The sequence below is a fragment of the Ostrinia furnacalis genome, unplaced genomic scaffold (genome assembly GCF_004193835.3).
Source record: "Ostrinia furnacalis isolate ACB-3 unplaced genomic scaffold, ASM419383v2 OfSCF7044, whole genome shotgun sequence".
Taxonomy (NCBI): domain Eukaryota; kingdom Metazoa; phylum Arthropoda; class Insecta; order Lepidoptera; family Crambidae; genus Ostrinia; species Ostrinia furnacalis.
In genome coordinates, this window is record NW_021137283.1 from 109,496 (window position 1) to 128,266 (window position 18,771).

The 18,771-nt window shown below is 37.9% G+C and overlaps 2 protein-coding genes across 2 annotated transcripts; both read right to left on the reverse strand.

Moving 5' to 3' along the window:
- Window positions 1–1,066: 1,066 nt before the first annotated feature.
- Window positions 1,067–3,533, reverse strand: LOC114363249 (proton-coupled amino acid transporter-like protein CG1139). Its single transcript, XM_028318924.1, has 6 exons — window positions 3,407–3,533; window positions 2,657–2,854; window positions 2,078–2,183; window positions 1,845–1,958; window positions 1,475–1,574; window positions 1,067–1,165 (listed from the first exon to the last, which is right to left on the reverse strand). The coding sequence occupies exons 1-6, from the start codon at window positions 3,531–3,533 to the stop codon at window positions 1,067–1,069; spliced, it is 744 nt and encodes a 247-aa protein (XP_028174725.1).
- Window positions 3,534–4,428: 895 nt separating this feature from the next.
- LOC114363250 (proton-coupled amino acid transporter-like protein pathetic) lies at window positions 4,429–16,173 on the reverse strand. The gene is made up of 12 exons (XM_028318925.1): window positions 16,153–16,173; window positions 14,870–14,908; window positions 14,079–14,230; window positions 13,255–13,399; window positions 11,324–11,454; window positions 7,136–7,220; window positions 6,633–6,783; window positions 6,086–6,283; window positions 5,517–5,622; window positions 5,284–5,397; window positions 4,833–4,932; window positions 4,429–4,527 (listed from the first exon to the last, which is right to left on the reverse strand). Exons 1-12 carry the CDS (start codon window positions 16,171–16,173, stop codon window positions 4,429–4,431), a joined length of 1,341 nt encoding a protein of 446 aa, XP_028174726.1.
- Window positions 16,174–18,771: the final 2,598 nt, after the last annotated feature.

Below are 18,771 nucleotides of genomic sequence, written 5' to 3' on the forward strand. Positions count from 1 at the left end.
CGACGCGGCGCAAAATTGATGATTCCACTACCCTCCGGAGGCCTCCGTCTCAAGATGCTCAAGTTAGTTGCAGACAAACTTTTGATTGGAAGCTAGTGCTTAGTGCGCTCTAAATTTTGGACTAAGCACGAGTTATGTAAAGATTATACTAACGTGGTCCTTGATAGAAAGATTTTTATAGTAAGAATATAAAGATATAAAAAATTACAAACAATATATTAAGGTCTACAAGGTGGAAATGACGATGATGATGAATGTAATGTCTAAAAGTAAGGTCCTCATTCATATCCTTTTGCGAAAAAAACTTTTTGGTAAACGAACAGGAAAATGTACAGTTGATGTCGATGACGTCTTGATACCTATGTTCTGTCTAAGGTTGGGGTTGGGTTGCACCATCTTACTTTGACTTTAACAAAAGTCAGAAATCTGTCAAACTCCATACAAAACACACCGGTTATCGTTATAGTTATTGTTAAAGTTAGATGATGCCCAGCCTAACTGTTTTAGGACACGAAACTTGGGGTTTCCGTTTTGCATTACTTAATTTAAATGAAATTTTTCCTTGTGCATTGCTCAATGCACCAATGTTTTATCCAAACGAGTACCTACTTGAGTTGTTGAATCGTTTACTTACCTACATTACATCGATCAATTACGTGAATAAGATCAGAATAAATTGAGAAAGAAGGGATTGTAGTAAATAATTTATTCTTACAATATTTTACGAGTAAAATATACTAGCGGCAAGTATGATTCCTATGACTATAATAAGTATGTTTTTTAAAAATCGCCATCTGAAAAAGAAAAATAAAATAATACAGATATTTTGTAATGTAATCATAATAATCCTAACAAAATAGATTAACCGATTTAAAAGGTCACCATCATCATCATCATCATCTCAGCCATAGGACGTCCACTGCTGAACATAGGCCTCCCCCAATTTTTTCCATGTTGCCTGGTTGGTAGCGGCCTGCGTCCAGCGCCTTCCTGCTACCTTTATGAGGTCATCGGTCCACCTTGTGGGACATTCAAAAGGTAGTTTGTAGAAATAATAGAGGAATAATCACCTAAACCTCCTTTTTCGTGGCTCACTCCAAAAGACAAGACTTTCAACAAACGCTGGGAAAATGAAAGCTATGAAGGCCAGGAAGAAGTTCCCGAGCTGAAACAATAAAGATTTATAGATTTAGTTGACATTAGACACCCACAAGGTGTACTGACGACCTCATAAATGTACAAGGAAGGAGCTGGATGCAGGCCGCTACCAACCGGGCTATGTGGAAATCATTGGGGGAGGCCTATGTTCAGCAGTGGATATCCCAGGCTGTGGCTGAAATGATGATGATTACTTATTATACTCATTCTATTCGTTTGTTTCAACCAAAGGACTTACATTGGACTGGACAAAGGTTATAAAATAAGGTACAAAATTGTCTGCTTCAGAGTTAAAACAAGAAGAAGAAATACTTACAAAAACCATAATTCGGATCAAATTAGGGTAGGCAACGGCAAGACCAGTCACAAGGATGACATGGACACCTCTATAGAATCTTTCCCATATATCTCGTTTTCTGAAAAGAAACATGAGCAGAATATGGTATGGTCAATATGGAAATCATTGAGAGAGGCCTATGTTCAGTAGTGGACGTCCTGAAATAACGATGAAGATGATGAATAATACAGATGGTACCTACGCCACACTAAAACTGTAAATGTTACAGAGATGCCTCTGTAGTTTGAGGCAGTCTACTGTCGGATATAAGTAATTAACTTGATCAAAAATGTAATCAGAATAATCATAACTCATACATTAATGTAACATTATACAAGAAAAATATTACCTCTTATGTTTCCTACCAATGTAATGCCAGACTATCCGGAAAGGCACCCAAAAATTGACTGCAAATGTGACAGTTAAAACAGCACACATCAAAAACTGTAGCGTGATGGTGACTCTGCAAACGACGAAAAAACATTAAAGTTTGTATTCGATAAAAAAGAAAAAGTTAATTAGGTTAAATGAATTTCGTCTGCAGTCTCTTACTAAGAATTTATGAGAATTAAAGCAACGTACGTTCCAAGAGGCATGTGAATCGTGATAGGGCTTTTACAGGTCTCGCCCCATCCCAAGTACCCAAAGAATCCTGTCAAAGTGACAGACAGAATCACAATCGACCACCCTGGAACAAAGATTTCATACTCCAAACGTCAATATTTTAAAATAAGAGAGCCACCAGTTTGCTGTGACCACGGCTATAGCAACAGCCTAAACGTGAGCTATAAGTACTCTGTAGATACTACATAATAAAATTAAATGTCGTATTTTAGTCCCGATTCTATGGCCTACATGGAAATCTTTAAATAGACTTCGGACGCAGGTCGGCCGTAGTAAGGACAATCTGTTCATGTGGGGATTCTTGGATGGCTCAAACTTGGAGTGCAAGTGTAGTTTTGTTCCCCAGTCGACGAAGCACATGATGTCGTGCCCTGCGTGCCCAAACAACTGCACGCAGGAAGATTTAATGAAGGCTACTGACAATGCTACTCCTGCGGCGAAGTTTTGGGCTGACGCTGTGTAGGTTTTTTGTCGACACGACAAGAAGAAGAAGTCCCGATGCTCTCAGTTTGGAAAAAAAAAAAAATTCTTCCTTACCAATCTGCAGCACAATAGGGAATTGAAGCGGCTTCTTCATATTGTTCTCCACTGGTAGAGTGATACCCACTCCATCTATGCTGTACAGAAGAACGCCAACGAACTGTATCAGACCGTGTAGACTCTTGAATGCCGGTCGGTCGGCGATGTTGCCAGCTTGCGATATGCTGTAGTACATCGTTGTTAATACGCAGATGGCTGAAAATATTCAGATTAGGCATCATCATCATCATTTCAGCCACAGAACGTCTACTGCTGAACATAGGCCTCCCCCAATGATTTATAGATTGGCCGATTGGTAGCGGCCTGCATCCAGCGCATTCCTGCAGTCTTGGTAAGGTTATAATTTCGTTTAGTAAGTTTTCTAAATAAATCATGTGGTATAAAGGCGAAAGTGCCTGAATGAAAATGGATATTTTAAAGGCAATACACGTTATAAAAACATTGCTATGCTTTGTGTTGGTAAATGAGAACGCAATCGATTAGTTTATTAAGGTTGGCTTTATTGTTTAGTTTAAACGTTTCATGTTGGCAGCACTTTTTTCTCTCTCTCGCCATCTTTCTTCCTGTAAACATGTGAAGTCTCGAATATAATACGTTTGTTAATATTTCCGTGTTTCAATGGTTTTCCCCGAAATATCAACACTTTGAAATAGTAAAGATCTTCCAACTGATTTAATTTGTTTTTGCTGCCAAATAACATCGATGATTTCTCTTAATAAAAGTATAGATATTATTGATATTATTTACCTACAAACAAATCTGCCAATAATGAGAATGGAGCCAAATACTTTAGATTTCGTATCATGCAAAGGAAAAATAGAGGTACTAAGACGATCAGGATGTAAATCCTAATGGTCAAGTTCATATTCTTCATTGTTGGGGATACGAGGGCGGCACTGAAAATTTCGGGAATCAAGGAAGTGAAACAACATTACTATTTAAAAATGTATTTATTGCTTTTTAAAGTATTCTCCGCGAAATTTGACACATTTTTCCATACACGAAACCAATCATTGAAGCAACCATTGCATTCGGGAGTTTGGGTCTCCAAAATGGCCGTTTTGTAGGCTTCCACAGCTTCTTCAGGTGATGAAAATCTCTGACCACGCAATTTATTCTTTATTTTGGGGAAAGTATAGAAATCATTAGGCTTTAGGTCNAATGTTGATTTAGTCGATTTTCTCCTGATAGGAACATATAAGACAAAAATAAAATTTCCAATTTTATAGACCTCCTAGAGCAGATGCCGCAAAAACTAACAAGATATAGAAAAACTTGACGGTCTCGCCTGTAGCAAATTGAATAAGCTTTATTTAGTTCCTAGTAGTCATGTCACTAGGACGCATAGTTTCCGAGGATTAAGCGAAAAACTGAAAAGTGGTACCTTTAAACCCCCCTCCCCCCGCCGGCTCAAGGGCTAAGGTCGGGGACTTTTGCTATGTTCACCTCCTAACTAGGCTAAATAAAGTCCCGAGGTCATAAATTGTGTTCCACGGATTTCTCTCTACACCGTCGTTAAGGCATTCATTGACTGGACTATTACGTGAATAAGATCAGAATAAATTGAGAAAGAAGGGATTGTAGTAAATAATAATTTATTCTTACAATATTTTACGAGTAAAATATACTAGCGGCAAGTATGATTCCTATGATTATAATAAGTATGTTTTTTAAAAATCGCCATCTGAAAAAGAAAACAATAATATTTTGTAATGTAATAATTTTAATAAAAATAGATTAACTGATCCAAAAGGTAGTTTAAGAAATAATCACCTAAACCTCCTTTTTCTTGGCTCACTCCAAAATACAAGACTTTCGACAAACGCTGGGAAAATGAAAGCTATGAAGGCCAGGAAGAAGTTTCCGAGCTGAAACAATAAAGATATAAAGATTTAGTTACACAAGGTGTACTGACGACTTCATAAAGGTACAAGGAAGGCGCTGGATGCAGGCCGCTACCAACCGGGCGATGTGGAAATCATTGGCGGAGGCCTATGTTCAGCAGTGAACATCTCAGGCTGTACGACTTTATACTGCTCCTTTTCGTTTGTTTCAACCGAAGGACGTTCATTACTGGACAAGGCCAGTAATCCTTTGAGGATTTCCACGGCCCTTACTATATGATTGATCCATCATCCACATACAATAGAGATTCAGAATGAGTAATACTTACAAAAACCATGATGCGGATTAAATTGGGATAGGCCACAGCAAGACCAGTCACTAGGATGACATGGACTCCTCTATAGAATCTTTCCCATATATCTCGTTTTCTGAAAAGAAAAGGAACATGAGATGAGTAGAATAAGATAATTTTCATTGATAATGTATACAAATAAGCCTATGTACTATAACTATGAAGGGGGCAGATGAAACAAAATAGGCGCCAGGATGATAAACACCACTTATTTAGTGTCAACCACCACCACCAGTGGCAAGCTCGAAGGGGGTAGATGGGAATAAAGGAATGATATAGGAATACACCAGACTAAAACTGTGAATATTGCAAGTTTGCGCATCTCTGCAGTTTGCGACAGCCTACTGTTAGATTTAAGTAATTTTAACTGGCTCAAATTTTTGACCTGAATAATCATAACTCATACATTTTATAAGAAAAATATTACCTCTTATGTTTCCTACCAATGTAATGCCAGACTATCCGGAAAGGCACCCAAAAATTGACTGCAAACGTGACTGTTAAAACGGCACACATCAAAAACTGTAGCGTGATGGTGACTCTGCAAACGACGAAAAAACATTAAAGTTTGTATTCGATAATAAATAAAATGTTAATTGGGTTAAATGAATTTCGTCTGCAGTCTCTTACTAAGAATTTATGAGAATTAAAGCAACGTACGTTCCAAGAGGCATGTGAATCGTGATAGGGCTTTTACAGGTCTCGCCCCATCCCAAGTACCCAAAGAATCCTGTCAAAGTGACAGACAGAATCACAATCGACCACCCTGGAACAAAGATTTCATACTCCAAACGTCAATATTTTAAAACAAGAGCCACCAGTTTGCTGTGACTACGGCTATAGCAACAGCCTAAACGTGAGCTATAAGTACTATGTAGATACTGCATAATAAAATTAAATGTCGTATTTTAGTTCCGATTCTATGGCCTACATGGAAATCTTTCAATAGACTTCGGACGCAGGTCGGCCGTAGTAAGGACAATCTGTTCAGGTGGGGATTCTTGGATGGCTCAAACTTATAGTGCAAGTGTGGTTTTGTTCCCCAGTCGACGAAAAACATGATGTCGGGTCCTGCGTGCCCAAACAACTGCACGCAAGAAGATTTAACGAAGGCTACTGACAACGCCACTCCTGTGGCAAAGTTTTGGGCTGACGCTGTGTAGGTTTGTTGTCGACACAACAAGAAGAAGTCCCGATGCTCTCAGTTTTGAAAAAAACTTCTTCCTTACCAATCTGCAGCACAATAGGGAATTGAAGCGGCTTCTTCATATTGTTCTCCACTGGTAGAGTGATACCCACTCCATCTATGCTGTACAGAAGAACGCCAACGAACTGTATCAGACCGTGTAGACTCTTGAATGCCGGTCGGTCGGCGATGTTGCCAGCTTGCGATATGCTGTAGTACATCGTTGTTAATACGCAGATGGCTGAAAATGTTCAGGTTAGGCATCATCATCATCATTTCAGTCACATGACATCCACTGCTGAACATAGGCCTCCCCCAATGATTTATAGATTGGCCGATTGGTAGCGGCCTGCATCCAGCGCATTCCTGCAGTCTTGGTAAGGTTATAATTTCGAAGTTTTCTAAATAAGTCAGGTGGCTTAAAGGTGAAAGTGCCTGATTGAAAATGAATATTTTAAAGGCAATGCACGTTATAAAAACATTGCTATGCTTTGAAATAAGTAAAGATCTTCCAACTGATTTAATTTGCTACACTTTTTTGTGTTTTTCTGCCAAATAACTTCGAAAAGTCTATTATTGTTATTATTTACCTACAAACAAATCTGCCAATAATGAGAATGGAGCCAAATACTTTAGGTTCCGTATCATGCAGAGGAAAAATAGAGGTACTAAAACGATCAGGATGTAAATTCTAATGGTCAAATTCATATTCTTCATTGTTGGGGATACCGCTTCCATAATCTGAAAAAAATATTTCAACATCTAATTAAATCAAATCAAATTAAATAGTTTATTCAGTACATAGGTCCTTTTCAGGGCATTATTTATACATGTCCCAAATATAGGTAGCTTGCCCTACCACCACTTCAGGACAAGGTTGGGTTTTTATTGGCGCTCAAGCTGTAGATCCTGGCTACACAGGAGTTGCAGCGGTGGGAACGAGAGGGAGGTATAGTCGCGTGTGTTAGTAGAACGTATTATTATTATCTGTGGTAGAACTTACGAATCTTCGGATTTATCGCTCGTACAGCTTGAAAGGGATAAAAATGACGATAGAATCTGATTAAGCAGTATAAAATATAAATTGACATACCTGTTTCAGTGTCTGGGCAATCACAATATGGTAGATACAACATGTCCCGCAAAGTTCTATGAATAGACATACATCTATTGAATATCTGGAAAAGAGAAAGAAATCATCATCATCATTTCAGCCAAAGGACGTCCACTGCTGAACAGGCCTCACCCAGTGATTTCTACATTGCCAGATTTCTACATTGCCAGATTGGTAGCGGATTTCATCCAGCGCCTTTATGAGGTTGTCAGAAAGAAATGTTCATACTTTAAATGATGAGGTAATTTAAAACACCATAAACCAATATTTTTACTGTTCGTTTCGATTTTTAGTAACTTTGATCATTAGTTAATGAGGGTTTTCGCGTATGAAAGATCCGCTAGATGGCGGGACGTGGATGTGGGGTCTGACTGTTGCGTGATTGGTGGATTTTGACATATCTATCAATGTCATGTCAAAAATAACCAATCATGCAGCATTTGGACCTCGCGTCTACGTATTGCCATCTGGCGGATTTTTCATACGCGAAAACCCTCATTGAGTTGACACACTGGTGACGTCATAAATAATTATCTTTGCCATAGATTAAGATCTATTATGACGGCTCATAAAGTATGTCAATAGACTATAGGTTTATCGCTTACTCAGTCAGTGCTTGCGTTATGGGAGCGGCACGGCAGTGTTTTTTGAGATTTTGATTGAATTTTGATTTTGATTTTGAGACGTCATACGTCAACGTCAACCGTCAAATATGCTTCAGTTTTGTTTGTCAATGTCCCCTCCCGTTTCGAGTCGAATTCGAACCTTAATTTCGAACTCCCCCTATGTTCTTCTGATTAATTTCGTTGCGGGTCCAATGACAGTTTAACTTTCCCCCGGGACAAACTTGACCTTCATTGGTTGGGTTTTTGTGGCGGTCAAGCTGTAGATCCTGGCTACACAGGAGTTGCAGTGGTGGGAAAGTGAGGTGGGAATATTCCCGTATTTAATGTCCCCTCCCGTGCCACTGCCATACCTCAGGCATTGACTGAGTTACGCGCTATTATAGTGTGTCAACTGGGTCCTGGGAAGCAAATAACTTTTCACAAATTCTGTAAGATAGTGTAGCTTTAAAAGGCCTTTTCTGTTAATTAAAGCACATTTTTGATCAACCCGGAAAGGGATCGTAACCGTATCAACTTGAGGCGGTCAGTATTCCTCCATACTGCAACGCACACTTATCGCTCCGTAAACGCTTCCTCCTCGCGATTGACAGCGCGCGAAAAGCGATGACAGTTTGCGAAAGGCGATACGGCGTTGATCCCTTTCCGAGTTGATAAGTCTGATGAACCTTAATCTGTCATCTCATACTATAGAGAGGGATTAAAATTTGTCGCCACTGTTAGAAGTTAAGCCTGACTTCTAGCCGGTCTTAGCGTAAATCTACTCATCCAAACTGGATGAGGCGAGTTCATATAGGATAAACCATAACTTGTTAGTTAACAGTCAACAATACATGACTCTAGTATACAATGTTTCCCTTAAATTTAGCTAGTAAAACATAAACTGTGGAGGGAGCCAAGTTGCGGTATTGCTAGACAATAGGGCTGTTAAATTATTGGTTATTAGTTTCAGACGTACGACAATTTACATGTCTGAACGCCTCTTAAGAATTGGGTTCGATAACATTGGGTGCAGGTGGTGAAAGCATATTGAAAAATACATAATAGTTTCTAATTTGGTTAGGACGTTCAGGATTGCTCTCTAATGTAACTCATTTGAGAAGAATAACGAAAAATATATTTAGATGGAAGAACTGAAGAATGTACTCGTATAAAATATGTTCATTTGTTGTGAATTTCCAAATTAATTTTTAAAATACTTTGACCCTTTATTTTGATTCATTACATGACTAAAATAACTAAATATTTTAAATTGCGGTTTGAACTTAAAGTTGCAAAAACAAATACGTGGGCGATCTAATTGGGGTTACATTTGGGGGCANACTTTTAAAGTTACTCTCAAGTCTCAACCTTAGAAAAGCAGAATTGCAGCAATAAAATCATTCAGGTTGAAAATGAATGAATTAATAAGAAAATGTATTGAAAATTTAACATGACATAATGAACATTATAAATAAATTTCTTAATCTTATTCTAACCAAAAACATCTTGGCGCAACCGTTTACCGTGCGCCCTTTTACAAGCAGTTCGAGAGAGCTTACGGCGCGAAGTTAGTTCTAGGTTCTAGTGGGTGAGCTACTTGTAGCAAAACAATGTTGTTAGTGCTGTTAGTGCTTTATTCCTAATTAGACTAACCTGAAAGCTTTCAGGCGAAGCTTTTCGTTGGACATTTCTTTGAGGTGATTATTTATCTCGTTGAACCACTATAAAGAGGTAAAACGAGATAATGAGTTTTAACACTAGAAGTGCCGAAGATTGCGACCCCCCTAAAAGCGCCGCTGGGTCAATTTTGTCCCAACATATAATTTGTAACATTTTTTAGTTCCAGGCATGAATATTATGGTTAAAACTATTTGTAGTATCCTTAATAAAAGGTTTATCTATGTAGTTAAATCAATATGTACTTATTTCTTTAAAAATACAATTAATGTATTCAATTTTAATTTTGAATTATTAAAAGTTCAGATATTTTTGGTTTCTTTTAAAAATAGTCACATATTACGTGATGTTATACAGTATGAAAATAATGAAATTAGTACTTTAACTAGTCATTATTATTTTTAAAGGAAAAATTAATATCTTACAAATAATAGTGCCCATTTTGCACAATTTTTTTATGGTGTTTTGTCTCTCTGGTGTACTTTGTGCTTAGGAATTTTTATAGGTATGGTTATTTTTCTGTTATCTGTACACAAACAGTGAAGTTTTTTACCAATTACAATGAAAATTATGTACGTTTAATTTTCAAAATTTTATAAGTCACACATTTTAAAAATGTATCAAATCATACAATGTATGAACTGGCTTATGTCTAGAAGCCACCTTCCTACTAATATTATAAATGTAAAAGTTAATAAATATTGATGAATTGAAGGATGGATGGACTGATGAATGGATAGGAAGGATGAATGGGTGGATATATGCCTGGAACTTGAACTAAGTGAGCATGGATTCATAGTTAAATCGATGGATGTTTTTTCACTCTTTTACGCAAAAAATACTAAGCCGATCTTAATAAAACTTTGCAGTTTTATTGTTAATACTTCAGAATAACATAACATAGGCTATAATTTACAATAATATTCAGTTATTTGGTCAAAAAACAACGATAAGTGTCAAGAAATTAGGTCTTTCTATGATAAACTTAATTTCTCACGGGCGAAGTCACAGGCAAAAACTAGTACAATATATTTACATTTCTGCATTGTCACGAGTCACCTAAACTCTCCTCACCTCTCCACTTTCGTATCTCCTCGAAACAAGGACTCTTCATCGAATTATTGTGGCAAATACCAGGGTGGGACAAAAATGACCCAGTGGCGCTTCTAGGTAAAACCGATTTTAAAAAAAAATCTATTAATGTTATATTATCAAAAACATTAAAAAATGATAAAATTCAATAAATCAGTAAAAGTCAAAAAGTTTCATGGACTTTCGTTAAAAAATAAAAAAGTTAGAGACGATCAAACTCGCGAGTGGGACAAAAATGGGACGGCGGCCTTTCTAGTGTTAAAGCCAAATGATTTTAAATGTCGCAGTTTAAATTAAGTTTTAATGAGAATTTTAATAGAAGACTTTTCGCGATGCTTGTTTTTGTGATTATGAATTTATTATTTACCAGCAGCCGCCCGCGACTTTGTACACGTGGATACCGTTTTACCCTTTTAGGTGTGGAGTTTCGTAAAATCCGTTCTTAGTGAGCACCCACGTTCTAAAAGGAACCCCCATGCAATATTCGAGACTCCTAGCAATTGTTTCTGAGATTTCGTGATCAGTGAGTGAGTCCGTCAATCAGTGACCTTTCGCTTTTATAAAATATAGATGGTGTATCCTTAGATATTGAATTTTTTTGGAAAGCATGCATGGAGTACGCACACCTTCATTTACATCAACTTCATTTCACATGGGCCGTGTTGACATAAATCAAATCAAATCAAAGAAAGAGATCATACATTCGGAGGTGCTACATCATAATGGCGTGCAACAGAATATTTTTTTCCATAATTTAAGATCAGAATTAGATTTAAAAGAGAAGGAAAGATACCTGAAAGCTTTGCTAAATCTTCTGCAGAACTTCAAGGGTCCAGTTGCTACCGCTGCTTCCACCAGGTCAGGGTACGACAGCCTTGGTATTCGCAGCCTGACGTACAACTTCTGAGCTGAAGCGACAAGCATCTGAAAATATGTGACGTAGTAGGTAGGTAGCTTATTTATTCTGTCATGATAGATCCTAACAATAACAACTGGAAGACGCTGATTTCTGGACTGGACAAACTTTTTGAGATGCTGTTTTTCAACCAAAATGCCATCCTTTTTGGGGGAAACCCAAGGATTTTGACATCGACCGGTCCTGCGCTGCCTGCATCCAGGTGATTCCCGGATTCCCACGAAGTTCAAAGTCATCGGTCTATCGAGTAGGAGGGCTGCCTAAATTACGCCAAATCTCAATATTCGATGTATAAATTACCTTTTTTTACAGTTGCTGTCATTTTGAGTTGTCGCTTACCAATCTTTGCTTAGTTTAAGATCTCTTAGATGACGNTGAAAAAGGGAACTGCTCTTTTCAATTCGTCATCATCATTAATCAAGCCACGATAGCCGAACGGTGAAGGGGTCGGACTGGCCGACTCGTGATCAGGGGAACGCGGGTTCGGTCCCCGCCGCCGCTCGACTATTGTGGTGAGCCCACTCGTGACACAAGCATATTTAGCTTAGTACGAGGGGCTACCGGGAGTATTAGTAATTTGTGCAATAACAAATTACTAATAATCTTAAAAAAAAGTCTAAGGATAGTCCACAGCTGGATGGTATATGATACGATCTCTCGCTTTTTCCATCAAGTCGCTACCAGTCATATTCTTGTCGTTGGTCCATCGAGCAAGTGGTTGTTCTACGATACGTTTGAGACGTGGTCTGCATCCGAGAACCCTTTTATGCCATTTTTCGTCTATTCTACAATAATGTCAGGCCCATAGCCACTTGAAGTCACCCCAAGATAATAATAAAGTTCTTATAAGGGTACTATCGAACTAAAAGTTTTCAGCAGTGCGTTGAAATAAACATTACAATTAGCAACAGTCAGTATACGACCTGCTTAAAACGTCTAATTTGANCGCATAGTAGGACGTCCACCTACAAAGTGGACCGACGACCTCATAAAGGTAAGCAGGAAGGTGCTGGGTGCAGGCCGCTACCAAGCGGTCATTATGAAATCATTGGGGTACAGGCCTATGTTCAGCAGTGGACGTCCTATGGCTGAAATGATGATGATGATGATGATAAAATGTTGCTTTCTACGCTAAAAATTATCCATTTGTATTTAATGCCACTATGCAGTCCTAGTTTAACTATTACGAGAAAAACTCATTTTTGCAGTTTTCATACTAGTTGCTATTCAAGTAGCCATAAGATAAAAATAATACAGAATACATACATAGGCTTGTGATACCTTTTTAGAATCTCAATTAACCAAGAAAGTTTTTAAGGTAATGGGTACGATGGTCTTCCTACATTTTTTTTACACGACGGCTGATCAAAAGTGCAAGACAATGAATTAATTTTTCCTTCTTCTCTGCAATTTCTTAAAATTTTCATACTTTGAAACTAGTTTGTTGAACTTTAATCTTTTCTTTTGATAGCCCAACTATCCCTTGTGATAAGGAAAAAAACTAGATTGAAAAGTATCCTCATTTGTAGAAATGGCATGAGAAAAAGTAATCGCAGGTGGCAATTTTCTAAAAATGCACAAAAACTTAAAAATCTTGAAAACGGTGATATTTTTACTGAGGTCAAAATTGGACGTTAGGGAGACCATGGCGAGGCCTATAGATGGTTACAGGGTTATCCATTGTTTTTGGGACACCCTGTATGTGTGTATGTATTTTATAAGTTTTATGTTGAAGTAGGCAGTAAAAAACATCCTCTCTGACTGCCTGCTTATACACAAAGCTTCTAGGAAAACGCCTAGGTACTTACATACATAGTGTATGGCACCAGAAACCCTATGAAGGCAGTGGCTCCCAGCGAAGCCCATAGCCCTCCATGCATGTAGCCTTCGTGGATGCTCATGATGCCAGCTCCTAGGCAGCCCTTCACGAGATGGGACGTGGATTCTAGGAAGCTGGAAATGAAAAAGGGAACTGCTCTTTTCAATTCGTCATCATCATTAATCAAGCCACGATAGCCGAACGGTGAAGGGGTCGGACTGGCCGACTCGTGATCAGGGGAACGCGGGTTCGGTCCCCGCCGCCGCTCGACTATTGTGGTGAGCCCACTCGTGACACAAGCATATTTAGCTTAGTACGAGGGGCTACCGGGAGTATTAGTAATTTGTGCAATAACAAATTACTAATAATCTTAAAAAAAGTCTAAGGATAGTCCACAGCTGGATGGTAATAACAAATTACTAATAATCTTAAAAAAAAGTCTAAGGATAGTCCACAGCTGGATGGTATATGATACGATCTCTCGCTTTTTCCATCAAGTCGCTACCAGTCATATTCTTGTCGTTGGTCCATCGAGCAAGTGGTTGTTCTACGATACGTTTGAGACGTGGTCTGCATCCGAGAACCCTTTTATGCCATTTTTCGTCTATTCTACAATAATGTCAGGCCCATAGCCACTTGAAGTCACCCCAAGATAATAATAAAGTTCTTATAAGGGTACTATCGAACTAAAAGTTTTCAGCAGTGCGTTGAAATAAACATTACAATTAGCAACAGTCAGTATACGACCTGCTTAAAACGTCTAATTTGAGAGAGCCCTTATAAGATGGGAAACTGAACATAAATAAAACATACTTGGTAGCGTAAATATTCTGCCGTTCCACAGTGAAGTCGTATTCGACCCTTTCAGCGCCAGGATAAACTTCATGGTACTCCACGCTCTCTCTCCGTACCATGTAGTCTGACAGTTCTGCCTTCAACGTGTAGAGGGAGGTTATATCTTCATTCTAGAACAAAAATTTATCACAATTAGGATTAGCAAGCTAAAGTGGAAGAGCGCATAGTACGCAGAACTGACTGTCGATGGGGCAGCACGGTTCTGGAGTGGAGGCGTAGACGTCCACCCACTAGGTGGACCGGCGACCTCATAAAGGTAGCAGGAAGGCGCTGCGCTGGATGCAGGCCGCTACCAACCGATCATTATGGAAATCATCGGGGGAGGCCTATGCTCAGCAGTAGTCGTCCTATGACTGATTATGACGATGACGATGATGATGAGACACTATTTTTAATCATGGGAGGGACGCATGTGAACGCTTTCGTGTTGTTTGATAATTAATCATCATCACCATCAGATCATTTAGTCTCCACCACTTACTTATACAACCTGTTTAATAGTTAGAGTAATAGAATAATAATAATTTTGCTAACCTCTTCATCCTCGTTTTTTTGTTCAGGTTTCTGAAACAAATGAAAAAATGATTTTCTGTCTGAAATTCGTAACGAAACATTAATTTTAGTTCTATGATGTACCTTGAAGTTATCAATTGTAGGTTTCTAAGTGAAAAATAAGTAGTTTTTTTTACATAAAACCATTGGCTAAGAAATTTTTTAAACTATTCTATAAATCGATGTTACAAACTTACCAATTTTTCTTCTTGAGATGCTATTTTATTCAACTGTCTCTGAAATATGCAATAAAAATGTTGAATTTGAATTTGAAAGTCGTAATTCATTAAATACGTTACGTTACGTAATAAAAAAAACTTTCTTGTTTTTACCTCATTAGAATCATTTCTTTGCTGGTTTGACTGAAAAAAGAAATAGTAAATTTAGTACACCGACTTTTTTACATTATTCAGTCTAGATTTCAGCTACTTTTTTCAAGTTCACCTTTGTTTGTTTATTTTATTTTTTATTTATTTAATAGGACAACCAACAAGACATACACTAGAAGACAATCAATATTTACAACGTATTTGTTCTTAGCTTACCTCATTAGTATCATTCCTTCTTTGACTTTGCTGAAAACAGAATACGTAAAAAACTATAAAAAGTAAATACAAACTTAAAATAATAGGGTATAGAATTGAAATATTTATTTGTCTTTGAATAGGGTGTACAGGAGGTGGAAATCCTTGGGGGAGGCCTTTGTCCAGCAGTGGACGTCTTTCGGCTGAAACGAACGAACGAACGAAGGGTGTACAGAATGTATAGTTTTTCAGAATCACATACCGATCCCTCTCTTGGAGTTGTGCTCCTTTCTGAACGTTTCTGAAATATATGAATCGCAATTCCTTTGTTGATTTAAATTATTAAAGCAATTTTATAAATTTATTGTAACTAAAAAGTATATGAGCGACTTTGGAATTCCAATAATTAACATGGAATGTAGCAAGCTGCTCAGGAGAATATTTGTTTAAGCGCTGTGCAGAGAAACTGCTTCTTTTGAGGATATCACTTATATTAAATTGTGGATGAATACTTAATATCTTGCTTTGTTTGAGTACAATTCTGTTTGCCACAGTAAAGATACATAGATGATTTTTAATGTAGTTAGAGTTTAGGTCTTTACCCTGCAGGATTTTTGGCGGTTTTTTTATTATAGAGAGAGCAGAATGGATAGATGTATAAGGCCCAGAACAGACGGTGAAACACAACTGCAACGAGTTTGAGTTGCATCTAAGTTTCTGCCATAACGTCCGTTGAGAGACCACACATGACGCGACCAGTTTGAAACTTTCAGTTTCAGTTTCATTCATCAGAATCATCACAAAGTTGCAGTTTCGTTGCAGTTGCGTTTCACCGTTTGTTCTGGACCTAAGAGTATGGATACGCCTTCATTGGATACGCCCTGGGTCATGCGCTCGAGAATATAAGGTCTTTAAACTGAAAACATAAGTTTCTCTCAAAAACTTTTGATACGTACGTCCTCCACAGGTGCAGACATTTTTGTCCTCAACTTTACGAAGATTTACTGCTATTATTTTTCTATTCAAATACCTAGCTCAGCAGTCTCATTGTTGAATTCTAGGCTTTATCAATTTGATAACAAAATGTCACATAGTGAAGTGTGTCAAATTTCTATGACAAAAGTTTGTGTAAAAAGTTTTAAAATATAGTAACGAAAACTCTTTTTTCATAAACCTTTTTTGTAATTTTAAACGATTCAGACTCATCCTCCACTCTAAATAGAGATATTGTAGTGTTTGTGAGTTTGATGAAGGATGTAACTAGAACTACTAAACCGATTTTTAAACTTCTTATATCAGTAGAGAAAGCTAAGTACATTATTCCTGATAAAATTTTCTCCTATATCTATGAAGCGAATCTACGGGTAAAAGTTACTACAGAATGAGTTAATTTGCAAATGTTTATTTAACATCTACTACATCCAGGTTTTTCAGTAACCAGCGTGATACCCCTAGTACTGCCTGTGCATGATGGACGTCCACAGTCAGAGTTCTCGTTGCAATCATCGCAAGGGTCTTCGTAATCATCCTCTTCCTCACACTCGTACCTTTGCTCGCACAGGTCCTCACAATCGTCCTTTCTCTTTGGAGGATAATTATTGCAGGTTTCTTCGCATTCATCTCTAGCATTGCAATTCAGAGATCTTAGCAAACTTTTGACGATTGGGATCTGAGCGCTGGCACTGCCTCCACTTGGAGGATCAACTCTGTCTTGGTCTACTCGGTCTCTCCTATCTTGATCCCTTCTATCTTGATCTTTCCTATCTTGGTCTCTCCTATCCTGGTCTCTCCTATCTTGGTCTCTCCTGTCTTGATCTCTTCTATCTTGATCTCTCCTATCCTGATCCTGGTCTCTGCGATCTTGATCTCTCCTATCCTGATCCTGGTCTCTACGGTCTTGGTCTCTCCTGTCCTGGTCTCTCCGATCTTGGTCTCTTCTATCCTGATCCTGGTCTCTCCTATCTTGATCCTGGACTCTCTTATCTTGCTCTTGATCCTGTGTCCTCAGCCGTGGGCGTTCTCTGTAGTATGTATACCTATCAGTCTCTCTGTATCTATCTTCTCTATCCCTGGACCTTTCTCTTCTATCATCCTGTCGGTATCGGTCTCTTGTTTCTCTGTACCTTTCGATTCTGTTTCTATCTTTTCGGTCTCTTTTGTCATTGTATCTATACCTGTTTCTGTATTTTCTATCGTAAGATCTGGGTCTATAGTAGCTGTCTCTGTCTTTTCTATCATGATGCTTATGGTCTCTTGAGTGATGCAGCTCATGTGAATCGTCCTGAAAAGAAAATCGTTTTATTATCAACGTCATCATTTCAGCCACAGGACGTCCAATCCTGAACATGGGACTCCCCCAATGACTTTCAAATTGACCTTTATGAGGTCGTCTCTTGAAAAAACTGACACAAAAATAGCACAGTGCCTAAAGGTGCAACCAGTGTGTGTTGCCAGTGATGACAAAATTTGGATTGTAAGTTGTTGTCAGTTGGGGGGTTATTCCGAAGACTATAAAATGACTTACCTGTAGCAATTTCTTCAGATACTCGTATGGTACAGACTTCCCATGATTGCTATGGTCATGCCTATCTTCTCTAGATAGGACCTTATCATTCCGACCTGAATTGCCTAAAACCAATACCACAGGTCGGTTTTTATCGGTTTTCTTCAGGAGTCGGGCGAGGACTCCAGAGTTGTCTGCCTTTGTTGAACTGATGAACTGTAAAGAACAAAAAATGCAATTATAATGGCAGGATTTTATGTAGGAAATAATACATAAGAAAATGGCACGTCCGATAAAACAAGTATTAAAATATTCAAAATAAACAAAAAATTTGAACTTTCTTTTGTAATTTTTTGATAACATTTCAGTGACAAGTAGAAGTTCAATGAAAATCGATTGAAGAAATAATTATGATTGTAATTTTAATGGATATGTTAACCTGTGGGACAATTTAAGCCATATTAGGTGACTTTTAATGAAGTTCTCCAGAGTTTGGGAAGCAAATAAGGGGAAGTTACATAGCCGAGGAAGCCTACACTATCGACAAAGATTTCAATAAAGTATTGAATAATTTTATTATGAAGGTACTGAAGACTTAGGTACTTACATTAATCAAGATACAAATCAAAATGTGGAAGCGTATAATCCTTCCCTGCTTCGAAACCGCCATCTTGTTGTACACAGAATGGCGTCTACTGAAAAAGTAAAAAATACAATCTTCATTTCTAAAACGTAAACTTTCCGCTTAGATTACGTTTACTCAGATTAATCAAGCGTGTTTATATTTCAGTATCCTGTTTATGTTTTATTAATTAATTCTTGGAAATTATTTATCGGTTTAGTTAGGTATGGGCGTAGGGTTAGCGGAGAGCGGAGATTAACCTTAGATTTGAGGATTTTAGGTCGAACGTAAAATAACTCATTTTCTAATTCCGAGAATCCTTATATTTTAGGCTTTTTTCGTTTTTTTTTAATATTATGTACTTAGTACATTGTACTAGCTTTTGCCCGCGGCTTCATCCGCGTGAAATTTATTTTGTCACAGATCGTTATAAATTATAGCCTATATGTT